Source organism: Acipenser ruthenus, chromosome 13, assembly GCF_902713425.1.
Source record: "Acipenser ruthenus chromosome 13, fAciRut3.2 maternal haplotype, whole genome shotgun sequence".
In the NCBI taxonomy this organism is placed as follows: Eukaryota; Metazoa; Chordata; class Actinopteri; order Acipenseriformes; family Acipenseridae; genus Acipenser; species Acipenser ruthenus.
The window spans coordinates 4,447,142-4,468,539 of NC_081201.1; the positions used below are offsets into that span (position 1 = coordinate 4,447,142).

General features: G+C 37.9%; 1 protein-coding gene across 14 annotated transcripts in view; it reads right to left on the reverse strand.

Annotated features, from left to right (window-relative positions):
* The window catches only part of LOC117418205 (trinucleotide repeat-containing gene 6A protein-like), a 94,093-nt gene extending 82,393 nt beyond the window's left edge, over positions 1-11,700 (reverse strand). For 11 of the 14 annotated variants that reach the window (XM_059035481.1, XM_059035494.1, XM_059035493.1 and 8 more), the window contains exon 1: positions 5,346-5,516. In XM_059035481.1, the coding sequence (XP_058891464.1) occupies positions 5,346-5,501 (156 nt within the window). In that variant the 5' untranslated portion in view covers positions 5,502-5,516. Of the gene's footprint in view, positions 1-5,345; positions 5,517-6,445; positions 6,645-11,631 lie in introns of those variants that run through there. The other 3 variants (XM_059035489.1, XM_034925925.2, XM_034030946.3) reach the window with 2 other exon arrangements.
* Positions 11,701-21,398: the final 9,698 nt, after the last annotated feature.

Here is a 21,398-nt window from a genome sequence, read left to right on the forward strand (position 1 = left end):
ACGTCAGACACGAGGAACTTGTCAATTATCAACAGAATTTGAGATGTTGGAAGATGACATTTTATGGGCTGAAATAAATATATACCCCACTACAATCCTTCAACATGTTCAGGCATATAAAAAGCCCAACTGGAATTTCTTTTATATTCATTTAGTGCATACACTCACAGTACACAATTTGATGGTACCAGGATTTGCGGTGAACTCTCAGAAAAGGCCAGAGAGAAATCGGTTCATTTGGAGATTCTCAAATAATCCTTGTTTGCAGTGGAGACAGGCACTCTACTCAAACACCGAACCACAACTGTACGTCTGCTTTGTTTACTATTTTCTTTGTGCGTAGCTTTGCATCAAAATGAAATAATAAGCTCTTGTTCTTGACCCACACTTAACAAGCGTAGAAATGAAATCTGCTTTCTTTTTTAATACGGTGTCTGTTTACACTGTACAGTGTTTTAACAGCTTGGCTATCCAGCTAAATATTTATATACCATTTCTCGGCATGAAAAAAAAAAAAAAAAAACCCTGTACCCCTGTCCTTCTCAGCCTACTAACTAAACTACAAAATCTTTTTACAGTTTTGAAAATAAATCAGGGATCCAGCACACACCTTGAGATTACAAATTATTTTTGTTATTTGCGGATGTAATCAATTTGTATCTGGCAACTTAATCATTATGCAGAATTAATTATTCTACTTAGTTTAAAAAACAAAGGGTGATTGGCTAAAATGCAGGAGCATGTGATGAAACAATATCCCTTGTAGCCTGCTGGCATGTTGCCAATTTGCTATAGTCTCATGTTAAAGATTTTTTTTTGAGGGCGAGGCAACAAAGATTAGCATTCGCATTAATATTCAAGTTGCTTCCTACCTTGAACATTTTAATTGCACTGCAATTTTAATTTAATTAACAAGGTCGGTAAAGGGTTTTATTTTGTCTTTTTATTAAAATGATTTCCAGTTATCACATTTGTAGCTTTCTTAATTATAGAGCAGCATTTACAAAGATTATCTAAAAAGACACTGGCCTTGCCTCTGTTGTTTTATCAGATATTGCTTGTCATGTAATTAAATTACTCCCGATTGCCAGGGAACGGTGTTTACAAATAACATTACATCAATATTCTATTTATAAAAAAATAAACAACAACAACAAAAAAGGCAATTTCTCAAAATAAAAAAGGTAGGCATGTTTCATCATGTGTAATTAACATCAGATGTCCACGCTGGCATTTTACTTGAAGAGACTGCGAGGGAAATATATGATAGTGTCAGAAACTTTCCTCGGAAAATGAAAAATCAATCATCAAGCCTAGAAAATAAATGAGTGCTGCAGCCATCGGCATACATTCCCTTTTCTATAGAAAGTGACACATGCTAATATTTCAGAGACACACGCTTTTATATTTCTGTCACTGGAGATGAAAGAATCCACTGCTAAAAGCTGCCCTCATCTGGCTAACAATACCATAGGTCAGTGTTTCTCAACCCTAAGTACCCCTTTAAAATGTTCACTATTTAATATTACCGTTGTTTCAATAAAAGTCTATACTAATCTATGAGCTGCTAAACAAAAATGAAAAAGTATGCAAATTGGTTTGGAGATAATATATAATACTGTTTTAAAAAATCAATTCATTGTTTTCTTTTACTTGAATTTGCATTTTTATTTGAGTCGTTCTGTGTAACCCCTATGACCCTTAGAAGTACCCCCAGGGGTACACGTACCCTTGGTTGAAAACCTCTGCCCTAGGTGATGCCCTCAGGATACAAATATTCCACCTTACTGATGTCTTAATTATCTGTCTTTTTTCTTTCTTAAATATAATAGACATTTGGTCATATTAATTAATTTGGTCATATTAATATGGAATCTATTCTATTTTACACAGTAGTTAATACATAAATATATATTTTTAGTTGTTAAATATTTTACTGTAATCCATATGTAACCCCCCCCCCCCCCCCCCCTTTTCAAAAGTGAGTTCAGTACAGCATCAGAAGTATTAAACATCCTGGAACACCATCTGTTTTGTCCACGGTTCTTATCAAAAGCGCTAACCTGATTAGTTGAATTTCTGAGAATGTTTACATACAGCAGATGTGCTAAGCAAGTGGAAAAGTTCTGAATCCAGCTCATTACATGACACCACAAAAAAACCAAGGTGCTCTCAGAAACCCTTTGACACTAAGCGTACCCATCATCTAAACAACAGCACAAGCGGTTCCTGGTGCAAGCATAGTAAGTATACTTCGGTTCTACCATCTATCTCGATGGATATCACTGCTGGGCTCTTGTAAAACGGCAGGAAGGACTGTATCCTTTGCCAAACCAATTCAGAAAACATACAGGTGGCTGAAACAAGATCAATGCTGCTGTGCTCCAAAAGCCTGCTGTATAACAAGATTTGTACGAAAAGTGTCAGGTTTGTATTATGGTATCTGACACAGGAGAGATGCGTCATGCTGCTTAATTGTAAAAGTACAGGATAGCCAACAGCTCCACCACACCCCCACCCTGTAGTTTTGGCAGAAAAAAAGGCCATTTGTTGACTCTCTCATTAATAGCTGCCCATTTGTTAATGTGACTTGACAAATTACTTTCTAATTCCACAAGAAAGTCTCAGCTTTGTTCTTGCGTGTGTGAGCGCCTGCGGTGACCACTTTGACACTGTGCCAAACCCATTGTAGTGTGAGCGTGTTCTGGGATCTCATCACACCTGTGTGTGACACTGTATCAATAGGGCATACTACACCATATCCTTCGCTGTGAGTGTTTGCTGAGGTGCCATACTGGAGGGACTGTCAATTTTACCTTTCAAAGTCAGCACAGTAATTGGCCCCTTGTTGCTCCTGTTAAATAGTCCAAATGACACCACCTGAAGCTACTGTTCCAGCAGGTTTAATGATAGCACTATACCTGGCCCGTCAGGGGTTTCTGTAGGTTTAATAAAACTCAGCAACCAAAGTCTAGACCCTAACAGGCACAATGGTCAAACCCTTGGGTATTTATTTACTGGACATGGTTTCTTACACCATCTGCACTGCTGGAAAATTAAAACTGTGTACAAAAATAACAGGCAGCTCATCCAAGCCTTAGCCATTCAGTCTATGTTAAACATTGAGTAACACTGAAGATGTTAAAGGGTACATAAGGACCTTTTTATTTTATTGTGTTACATGTTCCCATGTGTTGCTACAACTGTTTACATAAGGTGTGTGTATGTTTTTTGGGGGGTCTTTTTACATTTTGACCACTTTTTCAAACTTTTAAATTGCATCCTCTGCCTCAAGATGGCTTCACATGTATCCGCACGGACTTCTCAGAACTACATTTCCCAGCATCCTCTTGCTCACTGGTAAATCCATCTCAGTTACATATGTGAGCAGGAGGATGATGGGAAATGCAGTTCTGAGAAAAGTGGTCAAAATGTAAAAAAAAAAAAAATTTAAAACACACACCTTACGTAAACAGTTGTGGCAACACATGGGAACATGTAACACAATAAAATAAAAAGGTCCTTATGTACCCTTTAAACTAAAACCTCAACGTCAAAGATGATGTACCTTTAATGTTAACTATAGTCAAAATACAATGGTGACAATCGCGCCCCTCCAAAACAACTTAAAGTGGGTCTAAATGATTCTAGAACTGTAGGTACAGTACTCTTAGTACAGTCTACTACACTTCTGCAGTCCCACAAAAAACCCACAGTAATGACCAGGGTCTGAAATAATGGTTGAAGCAAGTCTGCCAGTGTGGATCATTACCTCTGATTGGGTCCTCAGGGCACTCAGAAAAGCATGGTGACAGCAGACAGTCTAAATAAATCATCAAGAATCATTATGCATCATTTATTTCCCAGTCCTTTCTTTCTTTCTTTCTTATATTATTACTGTATTTTGTATCTTTTTTTGCGGAGATTGGGTGCCCTTGAAGGTGCTTGGCTGTCAAGTGTGGCTTGATTAGCAGGTTGTTAGCAGTTGTCATTATAAGTTTGATATCTGCTGACATTGTTAAAATCAGTGGGTTAAGTGAACTTCAATGCACTTCTGCAATTCTTGTCCCACATCACCAAACCTCTGATTCTACACAATTAGATACAATTCTCAAGCACTGATCGACCCAGGACAGAGCAGCCGGGCAGGGGCGTTGTTCAGGTTGGGTGATGATTATTATTTGCCAGTCTTTGTGTGGGAGAGCTTTCCTGGCTCGCAATCTGCCAGGCTGTGGCAAGCATTGGTCAACGAGCACTGGAACACCTAAACCATTATTAAAACGGTCTTGCCTAAAGCTGCTCTGTGAGAACTTCCCGTTTGTACCAATACCATCAAGAACCAAGAGAATGTAAAACAACCGAATTCTCCCTGTAGAACGTTGTATAAACCAACCACTGTCTGCATACTGTTTGTGCGATCCCGTTGCCTCCTCCTTTTCTCTGAGCTAGAATAATCATTTATCCAGTAGTGGCACTTAATTGGCAAGGATGATTGCACTGTGAAATCATGAAGAAGAAACCTTGCTATTGGTAGATGAACCCAGGGAGAATAAAAAAAAGAGAATTCTGGGAGCGAGACTCTCAATATTACGAGGTTAGCAGTTTCTAGTGTGATTGACACAGCGACATTAATGATGCCAGGTCTCCCATCTAGCCTGGCGCTTGCTCTCCTGGCACTGTAATGTCGCAGACGCTTGCAAAGATGATTAATTTTTTTTTTTTTTATCCACCTACCCACACTGAATCAAAGTTGCAGCGGAACTGAAAATCGCAGGGCTTGATCCGAGCATGTGAAAGAATGTTAATACAGCATTTAAATATCAGGAATATTTTTTTGTAACACACACACTTATCAATGCCCCTCATTAGGGGTAAAAAAAACAACATTAATGCTTAACACTTATCAAGCAATATAACAGATACTGAACAGTAAAATATATTGTCAGCAATATGATGGACAGGACATTTGCATTAAATGCTGTATTTTGAGACTAGATTTTAAAAGCAGGATGCAGACAACAGCTAATAACGTTGCATGCTTGTAACAATCGCACAGTGTATAAAGCAAGCTCCATGTTATTTGTATTCAAAATATCAATCAATCAATAAAGGCAATGTAACTGTAAAATAAACAAATACGTCATTTACAGTGGCATTGTAAGTCTACAGTATTTCCTCAGAACTTCCAGGATCACTGGGGGGGGGGGAAATATCAAACAAAACACAAATCTGCAGGTTCCACAGGATGCACAAGGACAGCAAGCACAGAGAACAGGGAACACGGAGAGCTTTTTTCCCTCTTTCCCCAGATCTCAAATCGTGCCTGATTAATTTTATTTTCCTACCCGACTTCTCTTCTGACAATACACTGGGAACAAAGGGCTGTGTCTGAACAGGGGCAGTAATTCATCAGCCCCCATCACCGTGTGCACGCAGCTGCCCCTTTCACAGCACGGCTGCGTCCTACCAGACTCTAATTCAACAAAGTCCTGCTTTCCCATCGTCTCCACGGTGACGGCAGTGGACTTGCATCCTAATGAAGCTCAAGCTGGTATTGCCTGGGAGCCAAGGGAGGAAAAAAAAAAAAAAAAACACTGGAATATCGCGGGTCTTCTTGGTATTACTTTTAAACTTGAACTCAGTCCGCCACTGGATAATAGCACTTAACGGGGAAAAATAATAAAAACACATTCATGCGCTCCCTATTCTTCGTCAAGCAAATTTGCATTGGCGTGGTACTTCATTATGCTTCAAACACAACCAAAAGTAAATGCCCACCTCGGGCTCCGAGGGGATACTAATCACGAACATGAACGCGTCTGTGACTGCTCTGGACTTTAGCTGGGTGAGGAAAATAAAGGAGTCTTTTAAAAAATATTGCCGTTCACGAGTTTCATCTATTCGCTACATAAAAAGCACACGCAACAATCAATAAGCAGATACAATACACCTTCCATTGCTACGCTGTAACAAGGCTAATCTTTTTTTCTAACAATACCGCATGAAAAAACGTCATACACAGAACCTTGCCATCCACCTATTCAGATAACTTACGGCAAATACAGAATAAGGCAAGAAAATAAGAAATAGTCATGCTTCGCAGAGATACTGTACAGATCCCACTGTTAAGGTTTCTGCCAAGTACATACAGAAACAACACTTCCACAAGCCTTGCACTGTAAGCTGAATAAATCAGGAGAAAAAGATCAAGAATTATATTATCATAATAAATATCAATAGACGGATTTTCTAAAGCGAATCTAGTGTCTGAAACGAAACATGCCTCCACTCTCGCTCAGCTTGACAGCGGCTTCTATTGACAGTGCGCCTTCATTTATTTGATGAAATTGCACGCATATTTACACCAGGCTCTGCACCGTGCATGCTAATGAGTTACTCTGGGAAAGCTGTGCAAATTAATTGCTCGAAGTATCAGTTAACTTACCAAATTGCAAGTCGCGACGCGACAGTACACGGCTGGATTTCTCAGGCGCAGTTCTCGTGGCACGCTCTCACTAGCAGCTTCTGTCAGACTAACTGTGGCAGAGAGCTTTCTAAAAGACTACCCTGCAACACTAAGGTAAGCAATAAACTAAGAAGTGCAGGTGAAATAAGAAAGCAGAGCTTATTTTTTGCATTCCTTTTTTTTTTTTTTTTTTTTTTTTTTTTTTGGGGGGGGGGGGGCGCTCACGTATCAGGGAAGGGTCACATGTTGTCTTTACCACATGACCAAGGTCATGAATCACGTGATTGAGCCAGTACTCCTGATACGAAGTGTCTACAGTCAAGTCCTCGGAGGGAGAGATCAGTCCCTAAAATGAGTACTTTACAAGTCCCATTGTAATTCATTAATTCATGTCATATTTTAAAACAGATTGCTAATGCGCATCAAAATACAAATAAAAATGAAGGGGAAATGATCTGTGTGAAACCGCAGCGGCTGCAGAGATGCCAAGATTTTAATGAATATTTATTACGCCTTTCTTCTCTGTTATGAGCCACCTCGTCTCGGAAGTATGCCAACTTCATTTGAATACAGTCCTTTGTTAATGATTAAACCAATACCGCTCCTTGCAATTCCATGGCTGCTCCCCTATCAATCTGCACGCTGTCACACACACACACACACACACCGGGCAAAGTGCGATTCGGCATGCCCGCGCCCTGCTCTTATAAAACAATTCCCTGCCATGTTACAGAGAGCAGACACATCCTCCATTGTGTCTCCTCCAGGAAAACACATCCATTCTGGTGCCCTTCCAGCTCCCCACCAGGGATACAGTTTTAAAAACAACTGCCTCATGATAGCAGGCCTGAAAACCTCAAAAAATTAGTTTTTTTAAATTATTTTTTTTGCACATTTACGAAACAAAAGTGAACCTTTTTGTGATAAACTGTCGTTTTAAAACGGAAAGGGCAAAACACATTTTTTTGAGACCTAGTTACTACTGCTGCTGCTGCTGCTAGATTCCTAATTGGGCTTTTGTAATGTCAGGCTACTGTCGGGCTCACAACAGCGGCTTTGTCCCTCCAAGCATTGCGGGGCGCAACCCGCAGATAACTGTTTATTTCTCAATTAGCCTAAGCAATGGCACAGGTTCAGAGCAAGGCGTTCTCAATCCGCCGCGCTGATAATTGCTCGCATTAACAACAAATAAGTATCGTTTTCGGTTTGCCAGAAAAGTTGAAACCTGCACCACTGCTGCTTCTCATTTAAATTCAAGGCACATTGGCGGTCATTTGAGATCCACGCCTGCAATGCTGCTGGAGGCTTAATGTAACACAGAAGTTACAACTCAGCAGATTACACAGGAGAGAATATTCTGTTTCAGAATTATCCACGGGCACAAAAAAACACTTTTCAGCTTTTCTGCTGTATGCATATATAATATAAATGTACAAAAAGAAAGAAAAAAGCACATGGCTCTGTTGCTTCTAAAATTATAGATGCGTTCTCCATTTTAGACAAGACTATTAGACTGTTTTACTCCATGGAATAAAATGAGTGGTAATTTAATTAATCCTTCCTCTTCTATTAATTTCCTTGCTTAACGGCGCATGTTAAATAAAAACATATATATATATATATATATATATATATATATATATATATATATATATATATACACATACATATTATAGTAGAAGAAAATGGCTAAATAATAAAATAACCCACAGTGAAATCAAACATTTTCAGAACAAAAAATTTACATCAGTTCTTCAGAAACAAACAAACAAAAAAGGTTCCCTTTTTGCTGTTAACCTCGACAATGCATTTTATAATAGTGGCAATACTGACAACAACAGTGGGCACTATTCAACATTTCCTTCCAGAGGCAGGGTTGTTAGCTGTATGTAGGGAACAGTCTGAACACTAGATGGCACTGTTGCAATCTGCGTTGGCAAGATACAAATCCCTTTTGTCCTTGAACCACAGTGACTGATATAACATGGCCTGTGGCATCTCTTTATACAGAACGTGGAGGGAGTGATGTAATATATCGTAATATACTTTTTACAGAATTAAATCCTTTTTTTAGGGGATGTTCACACACTGGAGCCTTGTATTTCCAGTAATGAATTGTATTTTTAAAATGTGCAACCTCCAATTTTCAAAGATGTTGATAAAACAAGTAGGGAATGTTCAGCAAACCGACAAACCCTCACGTTCAGGTTTAAAACAAAACAAAACGACAATCTTCAAATGGAGCTTGAGGAGGGAGGTGCGTTAACTTTAAAAACAACTCAACGATGATGCTTCTTTTTTAATTTTATTTGAGGGGTATTGTACATCAACACTGCAGTGTGTTTCACTAAGGGAATTAGAAGCTGGTGTGCAAACAGAGAAGCTCCCTAACAGTGTTACTTGTCACCCAGTGTTTATCATTCTGACACAGACACAGAAGGGAGTATAAAGGGGGAGCTTCCGAGCTCATACCTGTGCCATCAGTCACTCTGGAGAGTATTACACACTCCCTTCATCTGCAGAGAGAGACCTCCATTCTGTGTATGGGAGACACCCCAGCAGAAGATCACATTTTACCTCAAACTGTGCACATACATAAACATACACAATATATACTTAGCCTGCACATAAAGGGATTTGAAAGTTACAGCTTCTATAGAAACAAACAAACAAACAAAAAATCAGACTCCCGCTAAATCTCACTAGGATTGTATGGCAATTTTAAAAACAGCAGTCATACTTTCTCAATATTTTATGCAATTTTTTCCCATGCAGTTGAAACAGTATTAGGACAATTTTCTTAAGAAAAAAAAAAATCTAGGCATATGTCAATATACTGGAGAAACCCACCCTTCAAAACAAAGGTACAGCACTACATAGTTACACTGTATTTTACTTGTATTTATTAAAGGCACACACAGTGAATGTGAGGATGTAACTACATACGTTAAGAACATGTACTGTATTTAAGTTATTTTCCCAATCACATAGTTATATTACAGTATTATTAAATAACTTTTCAAGCCCGGTGTACAGTAGCGTAATTTATTTTTTATCTGAAATTCAATTTAATATCAAATTAGTATCACCGATCTGTGGTTATGAATTCAGTAATAAGCCATGGTTTTGAGGAGGGTATTTTGATTGCGGTAGTTTCGTTTACACAATAATCTTTGTTTTCAGTATTTCATTAGAGCCTAAGCTGTTTGCTAATTCAGTCTGTGTTAAACAGCATCTAAATTCGAGGACATAGGATGCAGCTTGACATGACAGTCAATTAGTTTTATGCTCCATGTAAGGGTGTTCTAATTACATTACAGCATCCTAATTTACCTTAAATTACATTTCAATGAATTACAGCTGTGTGTGTGCGCGCATAGAGGTTTAAAATCGTGAATATTAAATAAGCATCTTGAAAAAGGATTCTGGAACTGACATTTTAAAAGTGATGCTCCAAATACCATGAATTAACAAATTACACACGTAGAACATTAAATCAGAAGACAGAAACATCAAATTACTTTTTTTTTTTTTCGTGTTTTAACTATTTCCCTTCTCTTGTTTCCTTGCTCCAGCAAAAACACTCTTGTGTACAAATTGAAAAAAAGATGTGTGAGTCTGTGATTCAGGCTTGTATTATTTATCATTCAATTCAATGCCCTCTTCCGTTCCCAGTGGAACTAGTTTAAATTGCATATACCAGTCCGTGGCTGGAACTTATACCTATAGAGCTGTATCCATATGCAAATAATGACCACCTAAATAGTGGCCACAAATTGATAATGATTTCCGACTGAATCCCACAGGAATAGCAGCTGAATATCTTATGCACTTAGTCCGAGCCCTAAAGTAATTCATTTTTAATTCAGCCTTGTTAAATTGTGGGGATTTCATTACCCGTATTCATTCCATGTTCGTTTGTAACACATGATGTTGCTCACATGTGTAAGGCATGCATTCATGCATGAATTAACCCTTTTTACAATCCCCTGGTGGGTGAGTAAGAGGGTATGAAGAAAAAATATCAATGGATGGAGGGGAAAGGGGAAATGTTTTTTTAATCATGATGAATTAACAGGGCTCAATTCAAAATGATTGACTATAGAACTCAGTGGAAGTGCATACGATATTCAGCTGTTATTCCTGTGATATTCAACCGGAATTCATTATGAATTTGCGGCCATTATTTTAAATTGTTACCATAATTATGATAACCACAGTACCTATATTATAATTATTTTATTATTATTTAGTTCTTAGCAGACACCCTTATCCAGGGTGACTTACAGTCGTAAACAAAAATACATTTCAAGAATCAGTATCCCTAGTCTTATTCCCTTATACCACTTCAAGACGAATTACCAGAAAATCCCTTAAAAAATACAGAGAATTCCACACAATTTAGGTTAACACAGCATGTCCTTTTCACAATATTGGTAACAGCAATACTAATGTGCTCTTAATAAATGTGTTTTTAGTGTGTTTGTTTGGGGGAAGGGCAGTTTTAAATTAGTGTGGTGCAAATATTATTGGTCAAATGAATCTGTTGTATTCATTTCAAGGCAAAGTAGAAGCAAGGAGAAAAAATCAATAAGGGGCCTTTTCAGTTGAGATATTTCTGCCAGCTTTTACAGCATGTCGTGTCACGTCTGCTATTAAACACCGATTAGTGTAACAGCCTCTCATTCCCTTGCCTGCTGCGATACCCCTGCAAGCATCTGTGTGGCGTTTCAGCTGGTTATACTGGTGTGAATGTAATGCTGGTGCTCTGCCAGTCTGACATCACATCACCACTTAGCAAAGAGAGTTGCCACAGTGCTTGCAAAAAAAAAAAATCTCCGTACAAAATCACCAAGTGTCCAAATTGGAATTACTTTTAGTATCTACTGTTCAAGGAATGTTACTGCTGATTTTTTTTTTTTTTTTTTAATAAAAAAGTGAGGTTTTAGAATAGATGTGAATCAGTCCTGAACCATGCCTCACAATTAGAGTAAGACACAAAAACTACAGTCTCCCAATCGCTATTTAGCTCCTAAATTGCTTGGGGACAAGGTAACAAGACAGAAAACCGTCCTGTTGAAGACTCTCTTTCTAAAGAACGCCGTTGCGTAAAACTGTCAACCAGGAAAAGAGCCATGGCTATGCAATAAAACATGCCTTCCTACCTGTTGTCTTGCAGGGTCTGTACTCTCATTCACATTTTCTCTCACATAGTTTAGAATACTTTCCATTACCTGATGAAAAAAAATATATATATAGGAACTACAGCACATATAGTGAGCAAGAACAAGAATTCCTATTGAGTTAATATGTAATGTACCCTGCAGAAAGTACACATTAGTATTCCTGACAATTTCCACACTTTGTTTTTTAACCTAATCAGCATTAATAATGAATAGACCTCAACGCAATACTCAAATCTAATCCTTCCAGCACTAAGCGGTTTGTACTGTCCTCGGTAACTGAGCAAACTTAAGTTAATATGTGTGAAGCCCACGGGTCCTTTCACTGGGGCATTTATGGAGTACTAAATGAGGCAGTTTGTGTTTAGTAGGTACACAGTGAAGCCAGATGATTGACGTGAAGGTCACTTTCTTTCTAAAGGTGATTCCTGGACAGCTCAAACGTGGCGCAGGGGTCACCTACCAACTTTTTCTCAGACAAAACCGAGGAAGTAATTACAGCGTTACTTTAGTTGGCTAATTTAGAGAAAGCAGATAATACCATCCGTCAGCAACACTGATTGGGACAAAGGTTGTGCATGCGGTTTAATTTCAGGCGGGTGACAGTGAAGGCAAGCAGCCCAATTAGACGGGGCTCAAACACACATCCATTTTTTATGAAATGTATTTACACTGGTAGAAAGTCGACCCTCCTGGGATGGCTACAGGCATTGCTTTTCAGCAGGGTTACTCCTGTGTAGTGAGGTTAAAACTGCAGGGAGCCTATTGCGGTGTGTAAATCAAACTGCAATATTAAAACCACTTATCACCGTGTATAAATCCAATTGCAATATTAACACCCCATCACACTGTATAAATCAAATAGCAGAGGAGAGATGGTAAGTTGGAACAGGGCTTTCCCCTTTCTTCTACTGTATTTGCTTATTGTGAAACAGAGAGACAGATCGTAATACCGCGGTCATCAAATTTAGAAACTAGATTTTCAGCGTAAAGTTAATTAGCAGGAGGATTATAGTGTTAAACAGCAGCAGTACTTGGACCCGTCACTGTTTAGATCACTAAAATAGACACCAATATGACAAGAATTTCTTTTTTTAAATATTTACTTTCTCCATTTATGGCAAGATATTTGTGAATTATCCATTTCTAATAAAAAAATTAAAATGCACAAACTTGATTTCAATTGCAATAAATTTCAATACAGCACGACTTGATTACTGGCCAGGTTCAGGAGTGTTTCAACTGCACAGCCTCCCCCATTTCTAAACTTACCTATTTGATAAAGTTGATTTCATTGTAAACCTGACCTGTATGTTTGCGAGAGATGGTCTAATTTGAATTGCTCTGAATTCTGGTATAATAAGCAAATACGGAGAATACTACATGCTGCATCTGAGAACTGATGATGATAATAATCTGGTCTTGAAACACAGTTGGCTGTTTAGGGGGACATACAAGTCTACCTTAGATCTGATTTCTATTTAATATATTCAATAGCTACATGAAGTAACCTGAACTATTTAAATAATCACATTTTTTTTTAAACAAAATGTATGTATATGCTTATTCTTATGTATTCTATATATTTTCAAAGCCTTGTAATATTAAAAACATTAAAATGACACGCTCAAATATGATAATGCTAAATAAATACCAGCCTTTTCTGTCTGTTCTGACATCCATTTGGATCATTTACTAAACAACAGGTTAGACTGCGATATACTACAGTAATTCACATGCAGATTGAGTGTGCACCTTTACCATGGGCAACATTTACTTGGGCTGGTAGATGAGTTGCTGGCAGTGAGTCCCACTTTTAGGCAGGATTTGAATCACCACCCCTCCATAAAGAAGAACACTTCTTTGTATCCCAGAAGGAAAGAAAAAAAAAGCAAACTGTTCAAAACTATATCAAAATGGAAAAAGATGTACTGTACTTACTCACAGAACTGGCACTTTGTGGTGTACGGCTCCCTTTAACTTTCTTGGCACTTGAGTTTTATTCAGAACACAAACTCTGGAACGAAATTAAACAAATATGGTTGCACTTAAAACACAGGTCGCATTTCATAGTTTCACAATTTTCCTTCTGACTCGGACACAGTGCATTTACCCAAGGACTGCATGTGGTGCTCATTCCTATGTGATTTAAGCAGACTAACCCAATATAGTCTGAATTATTTTGTTATACATACTTACGGCATGTCTTCCAAAACATTTCTGCCCAAAGAATGCATTTTCATCTTTAAACTGTATTTGCTTGCCTTACAGTTTACAGAGGCAGTATTTTATGAATAAAACAAACACACGGGTATTCTGTAAAGATTATATTATGAATTACTGGATATTCTCTTGTCAAAACGCTCTAAGTTGGACCAAAACCCAATTTGTGGCCCTAGGGGCTTATGTTACAATGGTTCAATTTTTCCCTCCTACAACCACCCATCCATAATTTAAGGTCAAAATGGTAGGCCACCTTCCTTTATTGTATTACAGATGCAACATAATACCTGAATCAGTGAGTTGAGCATGAACAAGGCCAGCACTGTATTTGGTACTGATACTTGCCTAAATGTCTATTCAATGTCCACCCCACCCCCCCCCTTGGAATAACAGTATTGTACATTATCCAAGGGTTATTGATAAGAGGAAACTGCACATAAACAATTTAAAATCTATTCCTGCTTTTTCACAAGTTCTCCATAATTACAGTTTTATACTGTAGACTCAATTTGACAAAATAACCTATATTTTGTGCCATTCACTTTGACACCTCAGGCATCAAACCAGCAATAAAAGCAATTAAGTTGAAAATAGGTCACAAGTGACTTGCGCTGAATATTCATGATGATTTTTTGTTCTGTACCTTTAGCATCATTGTTAAGAGCTTAATTTTCCCTTCCTTGATTCAGTAGTCACCTATGTGCGTGATGCATCCAGTTAGCTATTATCCAACACTGGAGAACCCACTGCAGTGCAACAATTTATCAAAACTCAATTGAATTACTAGCCCTGTAATCTAGTCAAATTAAAAGTCATCATGGAAATAAAGCATTTGAAACAGATAAGTCTAATTAGTATAATAGTTAAGAAATTAATTTCACCCTTGTGTTGCACAAGCCTTAGCAACTCTTACCACTTCCAATAACAATAACATTACAATGAGTTAATTAAAACATTTAATTGAAGATAACTTGCTTCTGTATAAACTAAAACATGGTTGCAGTAAAGCAACCCCTCTCTGCAACATAAACAATACACTGTACAAGCACAATTGGTCTTCCAACTGTGGTTTAGAACGCAACATAAGCTAGTGTCACCGATTCTGCTGAAACTGCTGCTGAGATAATAAGACATAAGCTTCATAATGAATAGTTTAAAGGTGTCTGATCTTTTTGTTGTGATGCTTGCTTGGAGAAAGTCTCGGTCACCAGCTGCTGCTAGTTACACTATGTAACTCATCAGCTCCACAATCTCCACGTTAGGGCCAAGATTAATAAGATACCTGCTATATGGCCATCACTGCAATATCAAAATTCAGCAGATGCTAGGATAACAGAGCAATACTGGTCTCAGCAGAGAAAGATGAGAATCAATAGATGATTTGGCACTGAAGCAAGGGCAGCGCATAAACATCAGACATGCCCCTGCCTGTGTGAAGCCAGTGTGAAGCCAGTGTCAAACCAGTGTGAAGCCAGTGTCACGCTAGTGTGAAGCCAGTGTCACGCTAGTGTGAAGCCAGTGTCCAGCCAGTGCCCGCTTCCTCCGAGCCAGAAATCCTTTCCAACATCAAGACGGTACACCTGGCCATGCACAATCCTCACTGTGAAGGCCTGGGGATGAAGGCGGCAGGTTCAACTGAGTGAACAGTCCAAGCTGCTGGTGAAGGTATTCTGTAACCATCCTCCTCTGCAGCTGTTCAGCACATGCTTTCTCAGAGGAGCGACATCACTTGTGGAAGACAGGTACTGGAAAGGGTCTTCAGTGAGAGCTCAGCTTAGCGACCTGTTCTATGAAATCTGACAGATGCCTCTCTTGCATGCTTGTTTGCTTCTGTTTTTAGTCCCTAAGGATGGCAGACCTTGTTATCATGCAAGTCCTGCACTATCACATCTAATCAGGAATCCAGGGTCTTTTACTTACTTCTTGAGATCTTTTTTGGATTTGCAGTTTCAGAGTAGCTGTCATTTGTCTCCATTGTCTGCTTATACATGCTTACAATGACGACAAACCTAATACCATAGCCAAGTATGTAACCCAAGTGCAACATTGCATTATTTAAATGAGGGATGCAAAATGGTAAAATAAGCATTAAACCTCTCTTTAAAAATGTGAGCAAAATGTCTTTAATATATGTAAAAACTAAACAATGTTATTAGTACATGTAATTACTGAGTGTAGAAGTAGGACTGAACTGAGCTGTTAAATGTTTGCATTGTTGGCTGCTGACAGAGGGAGCATATGGATGAAAACTGCTGTCATATCCAGCGAGGCAAAGGGAGACAATGCACACAAATTGGAAATTGGGTGAAACTGTTTATACCAAAACAGGTTAATTACTGTGCCTGCTCATCCTTTTCAAGTGTGAAGGGGCATTTATTCTACAGAGTGAGAATGCTCTATTTTATGAGCTTGAAATTCAAACTGAATTTTGTTTAATTAAAACAACAGCAATAAAGAAATAATTAACTATCCATCTAACATTTTTTTTTCACCATGGCCTTATCATTCTCAACCAGCAGCAAACAGATACCAAATAGTTGTGAATCTGCCCTACTGTACTTTTTCATTTTACATACAAAATTATGAATAGGCATAATAATACAAATTTATTACTACAATTTGCAAAGTACTTTTAGCAGTCTCCTGACACATTTTTCATTACTACTGCCACCTAAAAATTGTTTACAGGACTATTACTTCTAAACTGAATCTTTGTTGACATCATAGCTGTGAAATCTTCTTCTTCTTCTTCTTCTTCTTCTTCTTCTTCTGATGGATTAAACCATTAACATCCCTACAGATATAGCTCGGAAATGCATGCAATCCATGATAGGTACCAACAATGAAACCGACCTGCCTTCCAAGTACATTCATGAACTGCAGTGTCTTCACTGTATCAAATTAACTGTTTTTTGTAGGAACACCTGAATCAGCCTCCTGCAAATATTAAAGCTTCGACATGCCTGAAGTATGAAGTCTACAAGGAATCGATGGCCGCTCACCTTTCAGAATCCTCACACAGAGTAGCGTGGTGTGGCACAGTAGGTTGGTGTCACCTTACCAGAAGACTCTACCTAAATTAATCCTGTACGGCCACAGTTACATTCAGACCCAGAAGCTGGGTAAGCAGAGTCTATGTGGAATCAATTGTATCTTTATAGCATGGCAGAATCAGGACTGGAGGCATGGCACCATTTCTTTCCTGACAGGGATACTTCTACCAAGACTGCTACCTACCAATGCAGAGGGTCAGGGGGAGGTTTAATAAGCACAGATTTCCATTGGCATGTATAACTGCAGAATCTCGGTCCAGTTTAAACCCAGTGGTATGAGCTATACCATTTCTTCCTGGAAAGGGGATCCCCAACATATACTGTTCTAGTAGAAGAGTGTATGTTGAAAGTTGTAGTCACTCTTATTAAAAAAAGGGCTAATGAATGATGTTAAAAAAAGAGTATGACAACATTGTTATTAGGAGCTGATAATTATTGACAGTACCTCAGTTTTAAATGATAGAACTGTTAAAGAATAATAATAATAATAATAATAATAATAATAATAATAATAATAATAATAATAATAATAATAATCCAGTCAAGCATAGGTTTATAAATGTGATACAAAATACTTTCTTGAGTTTTGGGTGCATATCCTTGGTGCCTTAGATCTTTAAATACCCAGAGACAGTTTAAATAAAGATTCTGACTTTTGACAGAAACATTTTCAGACCAGAACTCTGTTAATTTACATGATAAGCAGCACACAGTACTAAAACAGTGCATGACAATGTTGATATGCTAGAAATAACTAACTTAACAATTCAGAAATATGCATATGATATTTTAAAAAACAAACAAAGAAACGAGACACCCTTAAAATTCAATAAATTGTCCCTGTGTCATGCCTCTGTGGCCTTGCTAGAGCCAGACTAGCCATTGTTTCAGCTTTTCTCTCCCCCTCGCATGCTAACTAAGCAGGGCTAAGAGAACGTCTTCCAAGAGCCCAGGCAGCTTTGGATAGATGCCAGCCTGTTCAGTGGGATGCACTTGGTTTCTGCTGCAAAGCCAAAAGAGGGTTTAAGAGCACAACTGAGCCCTGGCTAATTTAACCGTGTCTCTGGCTCAACGACAACTAATGAAGGAAAGACAAATATCCGGTTTATCCGCTTTATTGATCTGGTTTGTTGGTGCAACACTTACCCCTAATAATAAGTGAAATAAATAAATAAAAACAGAAACACCCATTGCCCTTTAGGAAACAATTAATTCATGCCGCATTGGCCTTGTCCGCAAATTCACAATAAAAACCCATCTCGCCTCAAAAAAACCTAAATAACAAACTACGGCTAACTCAGAAAGTAAACATACTGGAGGACGGAGGCTCAGTTAAAAACAGCTTTTCTTCCTTTTTTCTATTTTTTTTCCCCCGCAATACAAGAAAGGAGTCCACTGCGGCCATTTCTGTCTAAGGAATCCGAGCTGCGGAAATATCCAGAAAGAAAAAAGAAGAAAAAAAAAAACGCCTGTGAAAGCTGAGAATTCTCCCCTGGCTTTCTCTTTCGCCAATCAACAATCAGCAAGCATGACAAATAATTGTTTGCAGCTGTCATTAGCTGAAAACAAGGCAAATCTGCATATGCTTAATCTTAATTAGGCAGACTTGGCAAGAAGCCTCAGCGACAGTACCAAACAACATCCTCACAAAAGGGGACAAAGCTTTGGCTGCAGAAAAAAAAGATAACAGAAACCAAACAGGCTACAAACGAATGGTAACAAAGGACAAGACAAAAAAAGGGCCATGCTTAAAAAAAAAAAAATTAATAATAATGAAAAAGGTGCCAGAAAAGATGCCAACGTTTCCTTACGGTGTTCTCCTTTTTTCTGTCTCACTCGCGCTCCCCTTTGTGCTGCATCCCAGCACTTACTGCTCAAGCAGTCTCAGCCTGGGCAGCTGCAGTGCCGCAATAGTGGAGTTAATAGAAATTAAAAGCGCAGGATGTTTTTGTTTTTTCTTGTCACACAGAATGCACCTGATACTAATTAATCAACTCTCGTTTACCTCTCAAACGAGCAGGCATTGATCGACGACTTTGAGAAATTTCCACTGGGGACGAAGAAGAAAAGGAAGGCAAAAAAAGAAATGGGAAATGAAAACTGAGGACTAACAGTTTTGGTTGCTGCAGCTTGGCACTGGTAGCAGTACTGTAATATGAATTAGGATTTATGTGAGGAAAAAAAACCCTTGCTGCTGCACAGGGAGGGGAAAAAACAGGTCACAGGCTCTGCAGTAAATGCTCTGCAACGGCACACTGCAAAACGTATTCATCACACTCCAGACTGCCGCTGACGTCACCCAGACACCAACTGCAACTTTGCATGATGCCATGCTTGATTCATCAGAGCACTTTCGCAAAAAAAAAAAAAACGACACAACAAGAATAAAAACAACAACAAAAAAACAATAGAGGAAAAAAAAGGTTTGAATGGTGATGGTAGGGTTTCCAAATCATTTATTGACAGTTGTTCCCAGAACGCCGGAGCATATCCGATGACAAGATGCTATTTAGTTTGTACACAGACTGCTGAACAGAACAAAACAAAAATCCTCTGATGATTTGGAACCCTGCCACTTTCCTACCCAGAGCAAAAGCTTTGGACTGCCTACTAGCGCTAGCACAGGCTATGCAGCATCTGTACCTTTTGGCACGCTTGCATGTTTTTTTTTTTTTTTGTCTACAATCTTAAATAGTGCCAACCGCACAATGACGGACCTGAAACACACCCCTGTGATGCCCGCTCCCATTATTTGGTATTAAAGGGTTGAATTGTGTTGATTTCTCCTTACCTGGCACTGAATGCTGAGGAATGCCACGGCGAGACAAGTGGCAGCAGCCTTCTGCAGTCCAGCACATTCAGCAGACGCAGTGAGAAAGAGAAACACTAGTGATGGCGGAAGGGAAGATTTGAGGCGAATTAAAATGTCGGCGCACAGTGTTTGGGGGTAAACTTCCGACTATTGTCGAATCTTGAAATTCTAAGGCTATAGCGAATGACTTTCCGGGAACTTGCAATTCGTGTGTTTCATGAATATGTTTAGAAACAGGTTTTTTTGTGTCTCTTTTATATTTATTGGTAAATAGTAATAAACAGTAGTAACAGATTTTTTTTTTTAAAAAGGTACCTTTGCCATTATTTAGTAGTCGTTATTCACAGAAAGCGTACTTGTAATGTTACATGTTCGTAATTTTATTTTTGCAAGTTTGAGTCTTCATTTAACTTCTCTGTCTAGAGCTGATTGTTAGCAAACTTAATTATGACTTATTTCTATGTTGTGCATATGCATTTAGGTAATTGGCTATGATTTGTAACGTATTGTTTATCTCTCGCTGTTTTAGTTTATAAGGTTGGGCTTTGTTTAGCTGCTGATATTTGATAACAAGTACACCCTATGATGAATATATATGTTAAACATATATCAGATAGTATCAAGCTATTTTAGAATTTGAAGACAGTAAACATAAATCAAGATATAGATTATTTCTGATACAAGTTATTTAATCATGAAATAGATTTCAGAATATTATATGGATATCATTTTGTAAATACAAATAAATATTAACAAAAAGATTACTTTAGATTTTTTTCACTTAAAAAAATAATAGAATATACAACTATACTATACGATCTTAAGCTTATATTATAGTACATATTATCTTCCATGGTGTAAAAATGAACTATACCAAATGCAATTTTAAAAAGATATGTGTATATATATATATATATATAGGGACAGTTCAAAATGTAACAGCACACACACACACACACACACACACACACACACACACACACACAGATGTACATACATCCATCCATACATACATCCATCCATACATACATCCATCCATACATACATACATACATACATAGTAAAAACTTGTTGCTATCGTTTAAGAAAAAATAGTATTAAAATACAACACTAACATTTTCCTATAAAAGTCATAAAAATTAATTTACAAACACAATAAACAATTTAAACAGCAAGTGTGAACCTAGTGCAGTCCAAAAGAAAAAATATAAAACAAAAATTGAATACATCAAACTTTCATAATGAATATATGTTTAACATACTGTAATTATCATTCAATGCATTTCATTTTGTATTACAACAATTTCAACATATCAAGCCAAACTTCGCATCTGTTTGGTAACATGGCTAACTTATATTTTTAGTCACAGTAAATGTACCACAGTTCTATACACTGGATGCTGATTACATTGTCCTTATCAGACATGCTTTAAAACATGCATTGTCTTGTTTTCTTTAGGGCTGTATTTCTAAATGATTGTGTAAATGGGGGCTAGTGCATGACAGCATGTTTATGAGCACTGAGACCTGCCGGCAAAGACAAAGGGTTAGATTCAAAGCTGGTCTGTAAACGAGTGCAGCATTTTAATTATCGCTCTATATCAAGACAGCTTCAAATCAAACATCCATTTGGGGAACCGTTATTTAGTATGATTCTGTAC